The following is a 15,000-nucleotide window of genomic DNA, read 5'->3' on the forward strand; positions in this document are numbered from 1 at the left end:
TAATATTCACATAAAACAAAATCCCTATTGTGGATGACCTAATAATAATGAAACATTATTATTTTTTGAGTGTGTATGTGAATGTTAAACACCGGTTAGCCAAAACAAAGGGGTGAGGCTCCGAATAAAAACACAGAGAACGGTGGGATTTGAGCGTTTTTTCTTTGAGTTTTCTTGTAATAAATTCTAAACAGCTTAAACAAAAAGTAAAGATACACCAACACGCCACAGATCTCACAATAGGGTACCACAAAATATACAGAATACAAAGGAGAGAAGAAGTGCACGCAGAGATTAAAGCACATAGAATATCTCATTGAACCAGAATGTCATGGAACACGCTTCTCTCTTTTCACAGGACAGAAGTGGAAAAATCCGACACATCTCAGTAGTTCCAAAAGTACAATAATCCCCTTAAAAAAACAAGAACAAATATTTTTTTTATAAAACAAATATTTATATATATATAAAAAAGAAAGCTCCTAGAATATGGTTGAGTTTATCTATCTTCACTCTGCACCATAGGTTAGCTAACAGTCATTAAGGTAATGGCAATATCAGTAGACACATACATTGATAATTAATATCAGCCCTGTATAAGTAGATAGTGGTTTCAGGCTGCCTTTTATTCACTCATTCCTCATTATTCATTGAGCTGGGTCTAATGAGTATTTATTCTAATATTGTTTTCTCAAATAAAGGCCATTGGTTCCAGTGTACAACGATAGATAGCAGTCCATGTCAACACACCATCATAACTCTGTTTACTGCTGACAGGAGTAAGAGACAACTGCTGAGGCAGATACACCAGCACTGTCTACCACTGCTGAGGCAGATGAACCAGTAATGTCCACCACTGCTGTGGCAGATAAACCAGTAATGTCCACCTTTGCCGAGGCAGACAAACCAGTAAGGTCCACCACTGCTGAGGCAGATCAACCAGGTCATATCTACCACTGCCGAGGCAGATGAACCAGTAAGGTCTACAACAACATAGGAACACACGCTCAAAATGCATTTGGTAAGAAAAGGACAAAAAGAAAACATAACAGTACTCAGAAGAGCACCCCAACCCCCACCCAAACCCAAACGTCCTTCCCCCTACACCCCAACCCCTGACCATCCCCACCACCTGCTTGCACCAAGCCGGTGGCAGGGAGGTCTTTGAGCAGACCCTACCGTGCCATGGCCCTGGAATTCCACTTTAAATCAGTGGGAAATGACAGCTGCCTGCTCTATTTTTTTTTTTTTACATTTCCAACAAGGAGGGAATTTGTCCCTTGCATCTTCCCCTCAATTTTTGCCAAATGACTCAAATTTTTCATCAGGTGCTGACAGTAATTTGGTTGTTTCTGAGTGGAATGAGTGCTGTGTAAATTGTCCTTTTCTCCATGGGGCACAAATAGAGACAATCAGTGGTGGGTTGGGGGTGGGGGGGGCTAGGACACAACTTTGTGAGACATGGCACTTAAATTACCCACACTTAGGAGCTCCACGCTACTCACACTCAATAAACAGGACATGCAGGATTTAAATGTACAGAACCAAGAAGAGGAAGTAGATGCAGAAACAGGTACATGATTGATTTTACGTGAAATACACAGACACACACACACACACACACACACACACACACACACACACAAGCACCGCTGAAGCCAGTGAAAGCAAATTTGAGCAACCCAGAAGAAAGATTTGAACAGGCATATCATTCTAGCAGGGTTTGGCTGTTGTGGGCTGTTGCCTCACACCACTGACTCCACATCAGGAATATGGAAGGAATTGCAAACATGCAAAGCTGGCATGAACACAAATTAAATTAAACAGAATGTAATTGAAGACGGCTTGTGCTTAGGGGGAGGGGGGGGAATACAGACGGTGAAATACAGTGTGCAATCCTACATGGAAATCTTGCTTATCAGCTATTAGAGCAAAGCAATCATATTTCCTCCTATGAGCCCGATTCATCAGCCCAGAGAGAAGAATGTACATGCAGACTCCAAGGCGACCTGTCCCTTCAGAGCGTCACACACACACACAACCTCAACGCCACCAATGTTCATCTTGATGCAAGTTGTGACACTGCATGGCGATAAACACACAAACACACACAAATACACAATGACACACTATCCAGAGGTCCACAGTGGCATAATGGCATTTTGTGTTTACGTTTGGGGTAGACTTAAGTAAAAAAAAGACAAATAAAGAACAGCCACTGTGTTAGGATAGTGGTTTTCCCCACACCGACAGTGCTACTCTGCTGCCATGGAGTCAATTAGGAATATCATGATTGGTGGATTAGGAGTGAGAGATTCGCCCAGTGCATGGTGGTGGTGATCATCCTGGTGTTCATTGATGCAACAAGTCTGTGGTTTTGATTTATGAGTTGTGCACAGCGATGCCAAAAACGTGGAGCGGTGGAGTTGGGCGGAGTTAAAACCCTACAGGGCATCATTTTGAAGTATGAAAAGCCTGTGAAATAACTCCACCCAACTCCATGGTTCCAAAACAAAAGGCCACCAAAACCAAATCCAAAAGCCCAAACCAAAGTCACATCCGTCCTAATTCAAACCCTTCTACATGGTGTTGTTCTCATGCAAAGTGGCTCCTCCTTTGCTCCGCTGGTTTTGATCCATCCCTCTATAAAAGCTACTCCCCACACTGTTGTCCTCCTTCCGTCCCGCCGTCGCCTTCATCACTACCGAAGGAAAAAAAAAGAAGAAGAACCAGATGTAAGTCTCCCACCAGACCAAACGTCAATATCCACTTTACATCGGTGACGGGCTGCGAGACATTAATAGCTGTTTTAAACATAGATGGCTTTACACGGGGCTTTACCGGCTAAGCACTCTGTTCCCAAACGGACGGTTCAAACAACACACATTGTTTAATGGAATGCGCCGAGAGCTTCTAAAAGGAGCTGCCCTCCGCTACAAAGAGGGCCCTGCATTCACAGTCGGCTGGCCATGACAGTGAGGTCATGTTGTTTTAACTCGCCAGTCTGTGGGCCATGATCCTCCATTAGAAGGTAATGTAGCGTGACACTTAAACGTAGAAGCAAGGCAGGCCTTTGTCAACCACCACCACCCCCCATCTGCTCCGCGTCGGTACAACGACTGTAACACTAGTCCCCGTGTGATCCGCTTTAAACCCCCCAGCCGTGCGCCCACGACATCGCTCTGGCCATCCGTCTGTCTGTACGTTAAGTATGCGTCTCCATTGGTCCCGGAGCGTGCCTGGCCCTCTGTTCGCCCGTCCCGTAAGCCTCCATCTATGTGTCTGTCAGTTCGGTTGAGGGCCTTTTGACGGTATTCAACAGCCAGCCGGTCGGTCAAAAGTCAGTCAGCCTCTCAGTCAGCCAAGGTAGTCAGCCAGTCAGTCAAGTAGTCAGTCAGTCAGCCTCTCAGTCGGTCAAGTAGTCAGTCAAGTAGTCAGTCAGTCAGCCTCTCAGTCAGTAAAGTAGTCAGTCAGCCTCTCAGTCAGTAAAGTAGTCGGCCAGTCAGTCAAGTAGTCAGTCAGTCAGCCTCTCAGTCAGTCAAGTAGTCAGTCAGCCTCTCAGTCGGTCAAGTAGTCAGTCAGTCAGCCTCTCAGTCAGTCAAGTAGTCAGTCAAGTAGTCAGTCCGTCAGCCTCTCAGTCAGTCAAGTAGTCAGTGAACCTCTCAGTCAGTCCCGTAGTCAGTCAGCCAGCAGGGTGTCTGACCTGCTCTGTGGCGGGCCCCTTGTTGAGGAGGCCGGCCTGTTCGTTGCTCTTCTCCGTCTTCATCTCCACCACGATATCGTTGTTCACCTCCCCGGCGGACCTGTCAACAAGAAGACCAAAGGAATAAAAACAAAACACAAAGGCAGCTCTGGGACGGCCACTGGCATGGCTCCAACGCCATACCCTGTACGCCGTACTCTGTACTCACACTTCCTTGGCGGTCTTCTTGCCGCAGGGCAGCTTGCCGCTCTTGTTGAGGAAGTAGATGAGGGCCACCGCCGCCAGCAGCAGCAGCACGCACACCACCACCGCTATCACCACCGCGCTGGAGCCGCCCTGCTGCTGGCCAGCAGCTACGCCGGCGCCAAGGGGAGGAGACATGGGTGGGGGTGGGGTGGGGTTGGGAGTGGGGGAGGATGGAGCGCGGGCGGATGGGTGGAGGAGGACACGACGGGAAGAGGTCGGAGGAGAAGGTGGTGGGGTAGACATTTGGGTGGGGGGTGGCGAGGGTGGAGGAGGATGGAGGAGGAGGATAGGATTTGAGCCATAGAGGGGCAGCAGGGATGGGGAGGGGTGTTCAGCAGGAGGTGACGGATGTGGAAGAGGTAAAGAGGGATGATCAGGAGATGGGAGGTGTGTGATTTGGGGGGTGGGGGGTGAATCATGGTTGGGGGAGGTGGGTGTTTGATTGAGGGTGGAGGGTAGACAAAGAGTACAGGAGAGGGTGTGGAGCAGGAGGGTGGTGGTGGTGGGAGGTAGATGGGTGGCGGGTAGATGAGGGGATGGGGGGATGGGGGGGTGGGGAGACGGAGGCAGGGCAGGGAGTGGGATGTAGGGGGTTAGCGAAACCGTTGAATTCAATGGCTGAGATGTGATGGGACCCGAGAGAGGGACCTACACACACACACACACACACATCACACACACATCACAGACACACACACACACACACGCGCACACACACACTCTCTGCACACATATACCGCCATGCAAACACTTGACCGGAGCCAGGTATAGATGACCTGGCCCACACGCACGCATGTCCGGGTGTATTAGCATGTCTGTGGTGTCCATGGGGCATGGTTAATTCATACATTGCCACATGTATGGATAATAACAAAGCTTAGTAAGGAATAAACCATTATGGGGTGGAAAATAATGTATGGCGGGGGTGGTGATATAGGCGAGTCAAGTATGGTCCGCTTATACTACAGTTACCAATGATTAGTTATAAGTGGCGGTAATCTATAATGTTATTGGGCTTTATTTGACGTAATCAGCTGATTAAAATATTAGTCTGCAGGGATTTGAACATATTGATTTCGCTTCATCAAGGAAGGATCTTTATTGACCAGTGGTATAATAAGGCTGAATTATCGGGATAAGATCCACAAAAACTTCTAAATCAGATACACCCTTAATGCTTAACAACTTGTATGTAACAGTTATGTTCCATAAGAAACAACATTATACTAATATTGTACTTAGGTCCTCACAAATATATTAATACTGTACCAGACATGCACGCACACCCGCACGGACACGCACGCATACAGACACACACACACACAACCACACACACACACAACCACACTGACCACTGTGTGCAAGAGCACACTCACACACATTGAGCCATATAGAAGTGGTAGAAGTAGACAGGTCATTATATATACAGCCAATAGGGTTAGCAGTACAGACCTGACTTAAGCTCAGGGTTCCGCGAAAGCAGCACTTTGAAAGAAGAAGAGTTTCTCAGTCCCATGGCAATAGCAAAGCAAACCGACGCATCAAACACACACACGCACACATACACATGAATTATTTGCAACCAACACCGGTAGACAAGAACACACACACCACAAACTACCGACTACCTACGAACCCGGGCATGGCACGACGGAAAGCGGCGGGAAAGAGGATTGCGCAGGCGAAAGTTAGAAAGTCGGACGGGAGATAAAAGGAGACACCACCACAACACCAAGGAAAGAAGGAGAGGAGAAGAAGGAGGAATAGAATAGAATAGAATCCTTTATTTTATCCCCGGAGGGGCAGAAAAAAAAGTCTACGTGGCATTCACAAAATATCAGACAGACGTTATACAAAGAGGACAAACTAGAGAGAGGAGGAAGAGTAACAATATCGTACAATATACACAGTGTCTGGTAGCAAGAAGGGGAATATACAAGGGTACAGTACAACGGTAACGGGACGTGTGCATGTGTGTGCGTGTGTGTGATTGTGTGTGTGTGTCGGTCTGGTGTTGGGCTTTGCGTGGTGGGGGGGCTGGGGCAGGGGGTTGGGGTCGTTTTTGGGGGCGTTGAGGGGGCTGATGGGGAGTGAAGAGGGGGGAGGGGGTTTGTGGGGGTTCTGTTGACATTACAGAGTCTGTACAAAGAGTCCTGAGAGAAGGAGGGAGGAAAGGAGGAGGAGGCGGGAGAGGGCACTACCTCGGTCGGCATCGTTGCCGCGGGCTTCTGAGGAAAAAAAGAGAACAAAGAATGAATTAATGATCGAGTGAATGGACTGCTACAGAGAGGCTTGGTTTACGTTGGGTATACAGCGGGGGTATGGACGGGGAATATCGAAAGAGAGAGCGGCAGAGAGAACCAGACAAAGCGATGAAGACGCCGAGAGGAAGAAAGAAAGTCCATCTAAAAAAAACAACAGCATCGGTATTTATTCCTTTGAACATTTCAGTGCTTGAGGGAGGAAGCAATTTGTTTTGGTTTGAGTTGAGTTGATATATTTGCACCCTGAAAGAATGCATTAAAAGTCGACTATCATCATCCTCATCACACCAACCTTTGATGGACACGCTAAACAGCTTGCTATCTTTGCCATGCTCGTTAGAGACCTCACAGGTCACCCCGTCCTTCATGACCTCCACGCTGGCCTCCAAGGTCAGGGTGCTCACCACCCTAGGGCCCTCCACAGACACAGACTGTGGCAGGGAGCGAGGGACACAGGGGGGGGGGGGGAAAGAGAAAGGGAGGGGAAAAGAGAATTCCATTCAAGAGCAGTCTTGTTAAAAAACCGAAACAAGAAACAAGTAGGGGGTGTGTGGTTGGCTGGGGGGAGGGGTGGTAAACACGTACCTCCTTTCCTGAGGGCTTCCAGGTAAACTGGGGGGCAGGGTACCCATGAGCAGAGCACTTGAGGGTCACCATCTCCCCTTGTTTGGCCACCAGACCGTTGACGGGAGTCTCGATGATGGGGGCCCCTGGACACACAGGGTGGGGGTAGGAAGGAGGGAGAAGGAAGGAGAGAAAGAGCAGAGTGATGACTCAGTATCATTTTTTTTTAGATAAAACATTAAAAACTGTTTCTTATTTACAATATTGATCTGGTATGGGATAGAGAATCTAAAATTAAAGTTAAGTATCCCTAATGAAATGAACAACACAGCCTCCTGCCTCTTGAATGAATCCGTCTCCGGTGTTCTTTTCTTTCAAGTGCTTCTATTCAAAGCAATGCATCATAAAGTAATGCCCATTATAAGCACTTAAAAGATTAAACGTCTGCCGCCATGGCTATATAAATCATGACTTCTATTCAGAGATTTCCAACAAGATTCTATTGAATGAGAGTTATAATCTATACTTTAATACCTTATTTGTATCGGCTACAACAAGCGCCATGGTGTGTGTGTTTGTGTGTGTGTGTGTGTGTGTGTGTGTGTGTGTGTGTGTGTGTGTGTGTGTGTGTGTGTGTGTGTGTGTGTGTGTGTGTGTGTGTGTGTGTGTGTGTGTGTGTGTGTGTGTGTGTGATGTTGATGTCAGGTTAGTATTAACCTTTCACAGTGATGTTGACACTCCCCATGGCGGTGAGTCCTGGGACGGTGGCCACCGCGCCCACACACATGTACTGCCCGGCATTTTCATAGCTCGCCTTCTGGATGGAGAGCATGCCAGTCTGAGACAGCACCTCTGACCCCTGTAGGACACACACACACACACACACACACACACACACACACACACACACACACACACACACACACACACACACACACACACAGACACACACACACGCAAACACACACACACACACACACACACACACACACACACACACACACACACACACACACAGGAAAACAGAGATTGCCGCGATTAATTCTCTGTAATTTTTGTCCTTTTCTGCGACAAACAGACCCTTGTTGATGGTGAGAAGGAGTTTCTCATTCTGAGGGGGTTCGCGGTCCCGCTGGGAAGGCAGGAGATAACGAGTTGCAATCGCGATAACAAAGTCACGCCCGTCCCCCAGTTAATGCACCTGGCCGCTATTTTCCGCCCCACTGAACACAATATCTCCCCAGACGCTTTCTCACAGGAACGATACTCTCCGAGTGCCAACCAAAAAAAAGAGTCCGATGGGGAGAGAAACAGCTTCCACCTCGGTAGACACAACAGGAGATTAATGGACTACCACTCGGCGAGGGAAAACCTGGGCAGGAGACTTGCCGCGACACTTTGTGCGCTAGTTGTGTGTGTAGAGATGGCTACAAAGGCCCACTACAACCTGGAGTCTCCTCCAAATTTCATTTCCCACTCTTGCACCTGTGCCCTCCCGTTAACCGAGCTCTGATGTTGAGGATCACCACTCAGGAACGTGTGGGGGGACAGGAGTGTTTTCAAAACATCAACGTGAACTGGTGAGTAAAACAAGTAGCTACCCACTTAAAACACTTAACTACCACTTAAAAAAGTAAACAGGGGAAAATAACTTTTAGATTTCATTAATGCGATGAGATTAAGGGCCAAGAGAGACTGGAGTTTACCTTCTTCCACTGAATGGTGTGGGACCCGGACGACTTGGTCTTGCACTGCACCTCCACCATCTCTCCAAGTTTAACAAACAGGGGGCCAGCCGGGACCACACTCACTGGGTCGATGTCTGAGAGAGAGAGAGAGAGAGAGAGCGAGAGAGAGAGAGAGAGAGAGAGAGAGAGAGAGAGAGAGAGAGAGAGAGAGAGAGAGAGAGAATAATGAAAGAATGACTTTGATAAAGATACGACTTGGAATGGAATGGATTTCTGATTGGCTGTTGCTACAGGGTGGTTTTATCGGAGTGATGTCATCAAATATTTTTGAATTCCCTGAAGAGCAATAAGAATGGGATTTTGGAATACCATATTGGCAATCTCAGGAACACAACCCACACATTTCAATGGTGCGTATCTTTAGCATAAATCAAATGCACTTAGCATGAGGTAAATCAATTCTGATGCCATTTCAAGCCATTTGTTTTTTCAGTTAACTCCCTCAAATGTGTGTTATATATTCGGGGGCTGGCTGAGGTAACATTAAAGAAAACACTTGAAGTATGAATAATTGAATTGATATCACTCAGCTGTATTGTTTCCATCAGAGCCTCTCGGTGGGACTCCCTTTATTTTACACGCTTTCTGATGAGAACCATGACATGAGGCCAGGCCTTAAGTGTGTTGCGGGTAGCCCTAATGCCCTAGCCCTGATGGTAGCTAGCCCTAGCTTGTGGTACCACACCTAGTCCTAACTCTAGGGCTTACACAAGCTCAATGCTAAAGTGCCTAACTTTTACCCTTAATCTGTGTGTCCTTCCAAAGGAATAGGTTGTTGAACCGTTTATTACCATGTATCTGTTAACGATATACACGTATTTGCATTCTTTATATATAGACAATATTAATTTGCATTATTTGTATCTGTACATGTAGGGTTGACCTGTCTGTACATGTAGATGTGACCGATCTTTCTGTCTGTGAATGTAAATGTGACCTGTCTGTCTGTACATGTAGATGTGACCGATCTTTCTGTCTGTACATGCATATGTGACCTGTCTGTACATGTAGATGTAACCGATCTGTCTGTCTGTACATGTAGATGTGACCTGCCTGTCTGTGTTTGTAGATGTGACCTTTCTGTCTGTGTATGTAGATGTGACCTGTCTGTCTGTTCATGTAGATGTGACCTGTCTGCCTGACTATACGTGTGACCTATCTGTACATGTAGATGTTACCTGTCTGCCTGACTATACGTGTGACCTGTCTGTACATGTAGATGTGACCTGTCTGTCTGTGGATGTAGATGTGACCTGTCTGTCTGTGGATGTAGATGTGACCTGTCTGTACACGTGACCTGTCCGTCTGTACATGTAGACGTGACATGTCTGTCTGTACATGTAGACGTGACCTGTCGGTCTGTGTGTGTAGATGTGACCTGTCTGTCTGTGTGTGTAGACGTGTCCGTATGATCCCTGCCACTCACAGCTGACCACCATGGTGATCTCCCCGCTGAGGTCGGCGTCCAGGTTATCAAAGTCGGTGGCCCTGCACCCGTAAATGCCGGCGTCGGTGCGCTTCACCGCCTTCAGGGTCAGGAGGCCCCCTTGGCCGGCGATCTCGTTCCCCTGGGGGAGAGACACGCCGTTAAAGGACCAATGAGGTCAGAGAGGTTGAATACGACGAGACGCTGGTAAACATCGGTGCCAAGACGGCCATGGACAAACGCGTACGTCTTTAGTGAAGTCGAATTCGGGCTGGGGGTTCCCATCCGTCTCACACTTCATGGTGACCATGTCTCCCTCCTTCACGGGGGTCGCGTTCATCAGCGTGAAGGTCGCCGTCTCCGAGGGATCTGATTGGACGAAAACAGTTTAGTGAGCAGAAACCGAAGGAGGACACACAGGCTTATCTTAGCGCAATGATAGACGAATAGAAGGGCAGACGATTGAATTCTGCTCACTGGCTCATCTGTCATTTGTATTTCAGAATAAGAGGCCAAGAGTAGATGCTTAATACTGCACCCAATCTTTAAGTTTTCTGACGTTTCCTCTGTACTCAATGAGAGCTACGGAGAAGCTAGGACAACCAAAGAGAACCCAGGCAAGGACCCGCAGGTGGAACGATGTGAACCACTAAGAGCACCACCTTGAGTAGCTCCACCTCCCCCCCCACTCACACCCTCCACCCTTTCCCCCCGGACCACTCACAGTTGAGGTTGATGGTGATGGGGTCGGAGGTCTTCTTCTGGATCTTCTGCTCGGGCATGGTGAACTCCACGGTGCACTGGAACACGGCGTCCTTGTCCTCCTTGGTGGGCTGCATGTACAGAGTACTGGTGAGGGTGAAGAGGTCCGACGCCTCCTTCACCACCGAGGGAACCATGTACGTCTCTGGAGGAGGAGGGAGGGGGAGGGGAGAGGGAGGGAGGGAGGTGATGGAGATTGATGCGGGGGTGGGAGAGGGTGTTAGTCAAGCTGCATTGGCATGTAGCTTAATCTACTAATTGAATTGATTTATTGATTCTCCGGCTTGCTTCTGCATAAACCTCAAAGTTGATTCTGAAGGAGCAGCACGCTGCTCCCATGGAATTAATTTGCTAATGCAAACGGTGACACGGCCGGGTTTAAGAGCACAATAACACCAAATGACAAATGATGTCTTTGAATAGAGGAGTACTTAGACGGGATGACTGTTTAGTACCTTGAACAATCCCAATTTCCTAGCACACATGGGACCTCCTAAAGATTGAAGGCTAACGGCTACATGTGCCATTGATTCCTCCCTGACCGACCAATAAGAATCTATCTATACAACACAGGAGGGGAAGCTAACTTTAGTTTGTTTGCAACACTTACTCTCCTTCTTGTCCTTGACTTCGGCCAAGGGTTGGTCGTCCTTGAACCAGATGATCCTGGGCTGGGGGTGTCCGTTCATGGTCACACAGGATCCAATCTGACCCCCGGACAAAGAGACCCAGTCAGTTAAAAGATACACATTGAGCACCGCAGGGCGATGGCCGAGTCCCACTGTGACACTGAGCGGCACAGGGCGGCGGTCAGCCAACGCACCTCTGAGCTGGTGTCCTCTCCCGCGGTGATGGCCTGGCTGGGGGGTCGAGTGAGCTCCGGCTTCTCAGGAGCGTCTGAAGGAGAGAGAGAGGGAGAGGGAGAGAGAGAGACAGAGGGAGAGGGAGAGAGAGAGACAGAGGGAGAGGGAGAGAGAGAGGGAGAGGGAGAGGGAGAGAGAGAGACAGAGGGAGAGAGAGAGAGAGGGAGAGGGAGAGGGAGAGAGAGAGGGAGAGGGAGAGGGAGAGAGAGAGGGAGATAGAGAGAGAGAGAGAGAGAGAGAGAGAGAGAGAGAGAGAGAGAGAGAGAGAGAGAGAGAGAGAGAGAGAGAGAGAGAGAGAGTAGGGGAATTTAAAAAAGGATAGAATAATAATAAATAAACTTATATTCTGTTAATTAAGAAAGATTATGTAGCTGAAATATCAGCTAACATTACACCAGCACACACCTAACCGTTCTTGGCCACAGTTCATACGTTAACCTTGTTAATTAAGGCGGCCAGTAAATATCCTGTCTCATATTATTCCACCGTGACCTGGCTCAAAGTGCTGATAAGGGTTGAATTTCAGACACTCCTCTCCGTGTCTTGTTGACACACACAGACATGCACACACACGCACGCACGCATGCACGCACGCACACACGCACGCACACACGCACGCACACACACAGCTTCCTTGTATAACTTATATATTCCACTGCCTACTGGTCCGCATGCAAGGTCATCGCTATCGCTAGTCACAGCTGTCAGCGGCTCCGCAAAAAAATAAACACAGTTCACACTCGTTTCCCTTGTTCTCTCTCTCTCTCTGTCTCCCCATCTGTCTGACGGTCTCTCCTTTCTGTCGTTTAAACGTTGGTGTTTTGTGCCATGCATGTGTGCGTGTGTGTGTGTGTGTGTGTGTGTGTGTGTGTGTGTGTGTGTGTGTGTGTGTGTGTGTGTGTGTGTGTATCTGGTGTGTGTGTTGCGTCTGTTTGTTTGTCTTCTGCTGAATCGATCCCGAGGCGGCTGTAAGCGTCTGTTCCAACAGCCTCCGTCGTGTCGGAGAGAGCCGGCGCACAAAACATTTTGTTGAACACTCTCAAGTGGGCTTTTTGTTCTTTTGATTTGATTACTTTATAACCGCTCATTCAGACTTACTAAAACCTTGTTTCTACTTTAGCGTTGATTGCATATTCACAACACTTCTCAGCTTAATAATTTAAACTCTCGGCTGTCACTTTTCATTCATCCGAGCCTCTGTTCTCCTCCACACTGCTCGCTGGAGCTTTATTTGAATGGCCGCTTCAACGCACTCCCCCTTAAAAAGGTGTGTTCCTTCAGCAGCTCTCCTCCGGGGTGATTTCGGCGGCACTTCATCTCAATGAAGACGACATGATTGTGTTGGATTCAAATAACACAAAAAACAAAAAAAAAACAATAGTGCAGTACATTAAGCCGAGCAGACAACAGATGGCCCCGCTACGGGCCCCTCACGGGTCCTCCTATGGGTGGGGAAGTTATGACAGCGTGTCTGCGCTTTTCCATTTTTTATCAGTTTGCGTTTACTGCTCGGTACAAAACTAATGTTTACTCAACCCCTCCCCCGTCCCCCCCCCCCGTCGCTGATGCCGACCAAAGCAATCATGGCTGTACCCTCGATACGCTGCCGGAGACATCATCATTCAGCCCCATTAAGGGACGGCAACAGAGCGGCTCCGTAATTCACTCCCAATGACTGAGGCTGCCAGGGGCCCCAATATGAAGGGACAGACAAGGCTCTCAGACGGTGTCTGTCTGAGGACCCGGGTGATTAAACTCCCCTTATAAGACAGCGCTATTATTAAAGAATTATCTCAGGGGGCGTTCTTGAACAATAGATCTGCTTATTCACTGTCAACTGTTTTATATTACTTTTCTGTCCCGTGGTTTAATATAGCCAGTGGTGTAACAATTGTAAAGACAGAGGGAACACTTGGGGACTCTCTTTTGCAGTTTGGGGCCTGGGATTTATTGTTCCAAATCAAATCAGAAAGAAAGGGCATCTGTTCACTGGTGGTCCCTGGTGCGTGGGCGCTAAAATAAAATTGACCACTGCTGCCTGTTGGGGCGGGGGTAGCAAGGGCACCGAGTGGCTCGTGCCCGGTCAGCTCTCATCTCCATGGCGATACATCAGGGGAGTCATTAAGGTGAGTTGTATTAGACATGACAGGTGCAACTGAACTATTAATCAATTGTGTCAAGTGCCATTAGCGTGTGGCTAATTGACCTCTGAAGGATTATCAGACGGAGTGGGCTGTCCCCGGACACAGTTAGACACCCCGGGCACACAGAGTTGACATGGGTGAATACACTTCTGTGCTGGTGAATACACTCCTATTTTAGAGGATACACTACTATGTTAGGCAATACAGTCCTATGTTGGCTAATAGAGTCCTATGTTGCAATGAATGAATTGAGTACATAGCAATGAATAGCACAGGGTGATGCATGCTCAAACACACAATAATTGTCAATGTGATAATGCATTCGGCATTAAAGATGAGTGAAGTTACCAATACAAGCATGCACACACACACACACACACACACACACACACACACACACACACACACACACACACACACACACACACACACACACACACACACACACACACACACACACACTCAGTTAAGTGTGACTGAAGCTGTGCCAGGCAATGTCGTAAACTTAACACGTCGACAGCTGGGTAGAAAGTGGAAAGAGTGTCTGTGTGTGTGTGTGTGTGTGTGTGTGTGTGTGTTGTGTGTGTGTGTGTGTGTGTGAGGGTGATGGTGGAGTGGGGGGCTGTGCTGGCCTTAAAAGAACTCTAGCCCAGGGGAGGGGGGGGCAAAGGTTAGAAAAGGGAGCCAAAAAGCGACAGGGGTGGGGGTTGGGGACAGCAGACAGGTGTACTCACGGAAGACTTTGAGGAGGGTGGGTTTTTCGCCCACCCCGGCGAGGCCGGCGCTGACCTGGCACACCAGGGGGAGCTGGTCCTTGGGCTGGACGTTGGCAATGGTCAGCGTGAAGTCCTGGCCCATGGTCACACGGCCGGACAGGGGCGTGCCCTCGTCCGTGCCGCCCGCACCGTTAGGGGTCTGGTAGGCAACGCGCTCCCTCACGCCCTGCCCCACGTCCTGGGGGAGGGGGGGGAGGGAGGGGGGGGAGGAAGGAGAGGGATGGGGGGGAGGAAGGAGAGGGGAGGGGGGGAGGAAGGAGAGGAGAGGGGGGGAGGAAGGAGAGGGGATGGGGGGAGGGAGGAGAGGGGAGGGGGGGAGGAAGGAGAGGGAGGGGGGGGAGGAAGGAGAGGGATGGGGGGGGGGAGGAGAGGGAGGGGGGGGAGGAAGGAGAGGGGAGGGGGGGAGGAAGGAGAGGGGTGGGGGGGGAGGAGAGGGAGGGGGGGGAGGAAGGAGAGGGGGAGGGGGGAGGAAGGAGAGGGAGGGGGGGGAGGAAGGAGAGGGAT

The 15,000-nt window shown here is 49.0% G+C and overlaps 1 protein-coding gene across 1 annotated transcript in view; it reads right to left on the reverse strand.

Annotated features, from left to right (window-relative positions):
* Positions 1 to 143: 143 nt before the first annotated feature.
* The window catches only part of bcam (basal cell adhesion molecule (Lutheran blood group)), a 54,845-nt gene continuing 39,988 nt past the window's right edge, over positions 144 to 15,000 (reverse strand). The window contains exons 3-16 of the mRNA XM_030369655.1: positions 14,455 to 14,674; positions 11,537 to 11,610; positions 11,324 to 11,420; positions 10,676 to 10,858; positions 10,199 to 10,320; positions 9,952 to 10,093; positions 8,484 to 8,599; positions 7,495 to 7,636; positions 6,799 to 6,923; positions 6,506 to 6,644; positions 6,151 to 6,177; positions 3,912 to 4,056; positions 3,704 to 3,803; positions 144 to 2,701 (exon numbers count right to left, since the gene is read on the reverse strand). Of these exons, the coding sequence (XP_030225515.1) occupies positions 2,699 to 2,701; positions 3,704 to 3,803; positions 3,912 to 4,056; positions 6,151 to 6,177; positions 6,506 to 6,644; positions 6,799 to 6,923; positions 7,495 to 7,636; positions 8,484 to 8,599; positions 9,952 to 10,093; positions 10,199 to 10,320; positions 10,676 to 10,858; positions 11,324 to 11,420; positions 11,537 to 11,610; positions 14,455 to 14,674 (1,635 nt within the window). The 3' untranslated portion in view covers positions 144 to 2,698. The remainder of the gene's footprint in view (positions 2,702 to 3,703; positions 3,804 to 3,911; positions 4,057 to 6,150; positions 6,178 to 6,505; positions 6,645 to 6,798; positions 6,924 to 7,494; positions 7,637 to 8,483; positions 8,600 to 9,951; positions 10,094 to 10,198; positions 10,321 to 10,675; positions 10,859 to 11,323; positions 11,421 to 11,536; positions 11,611 to 14,454; positions 14,675 to 15,000) is intronic.

Source organism: Gadus morhua, chromosome 11 (assembly GCF_902167405.1).
Source record: "Gadus morhua chromosome 11, gadMor3.0, whole genome shotgun sequence".
Classification (NCBI taxonomy): Eukaryota; Metazoa; Chordata; class Actinopteri; order Gadiformes; family Gadidae; genus Gadus; species Gadus morhua.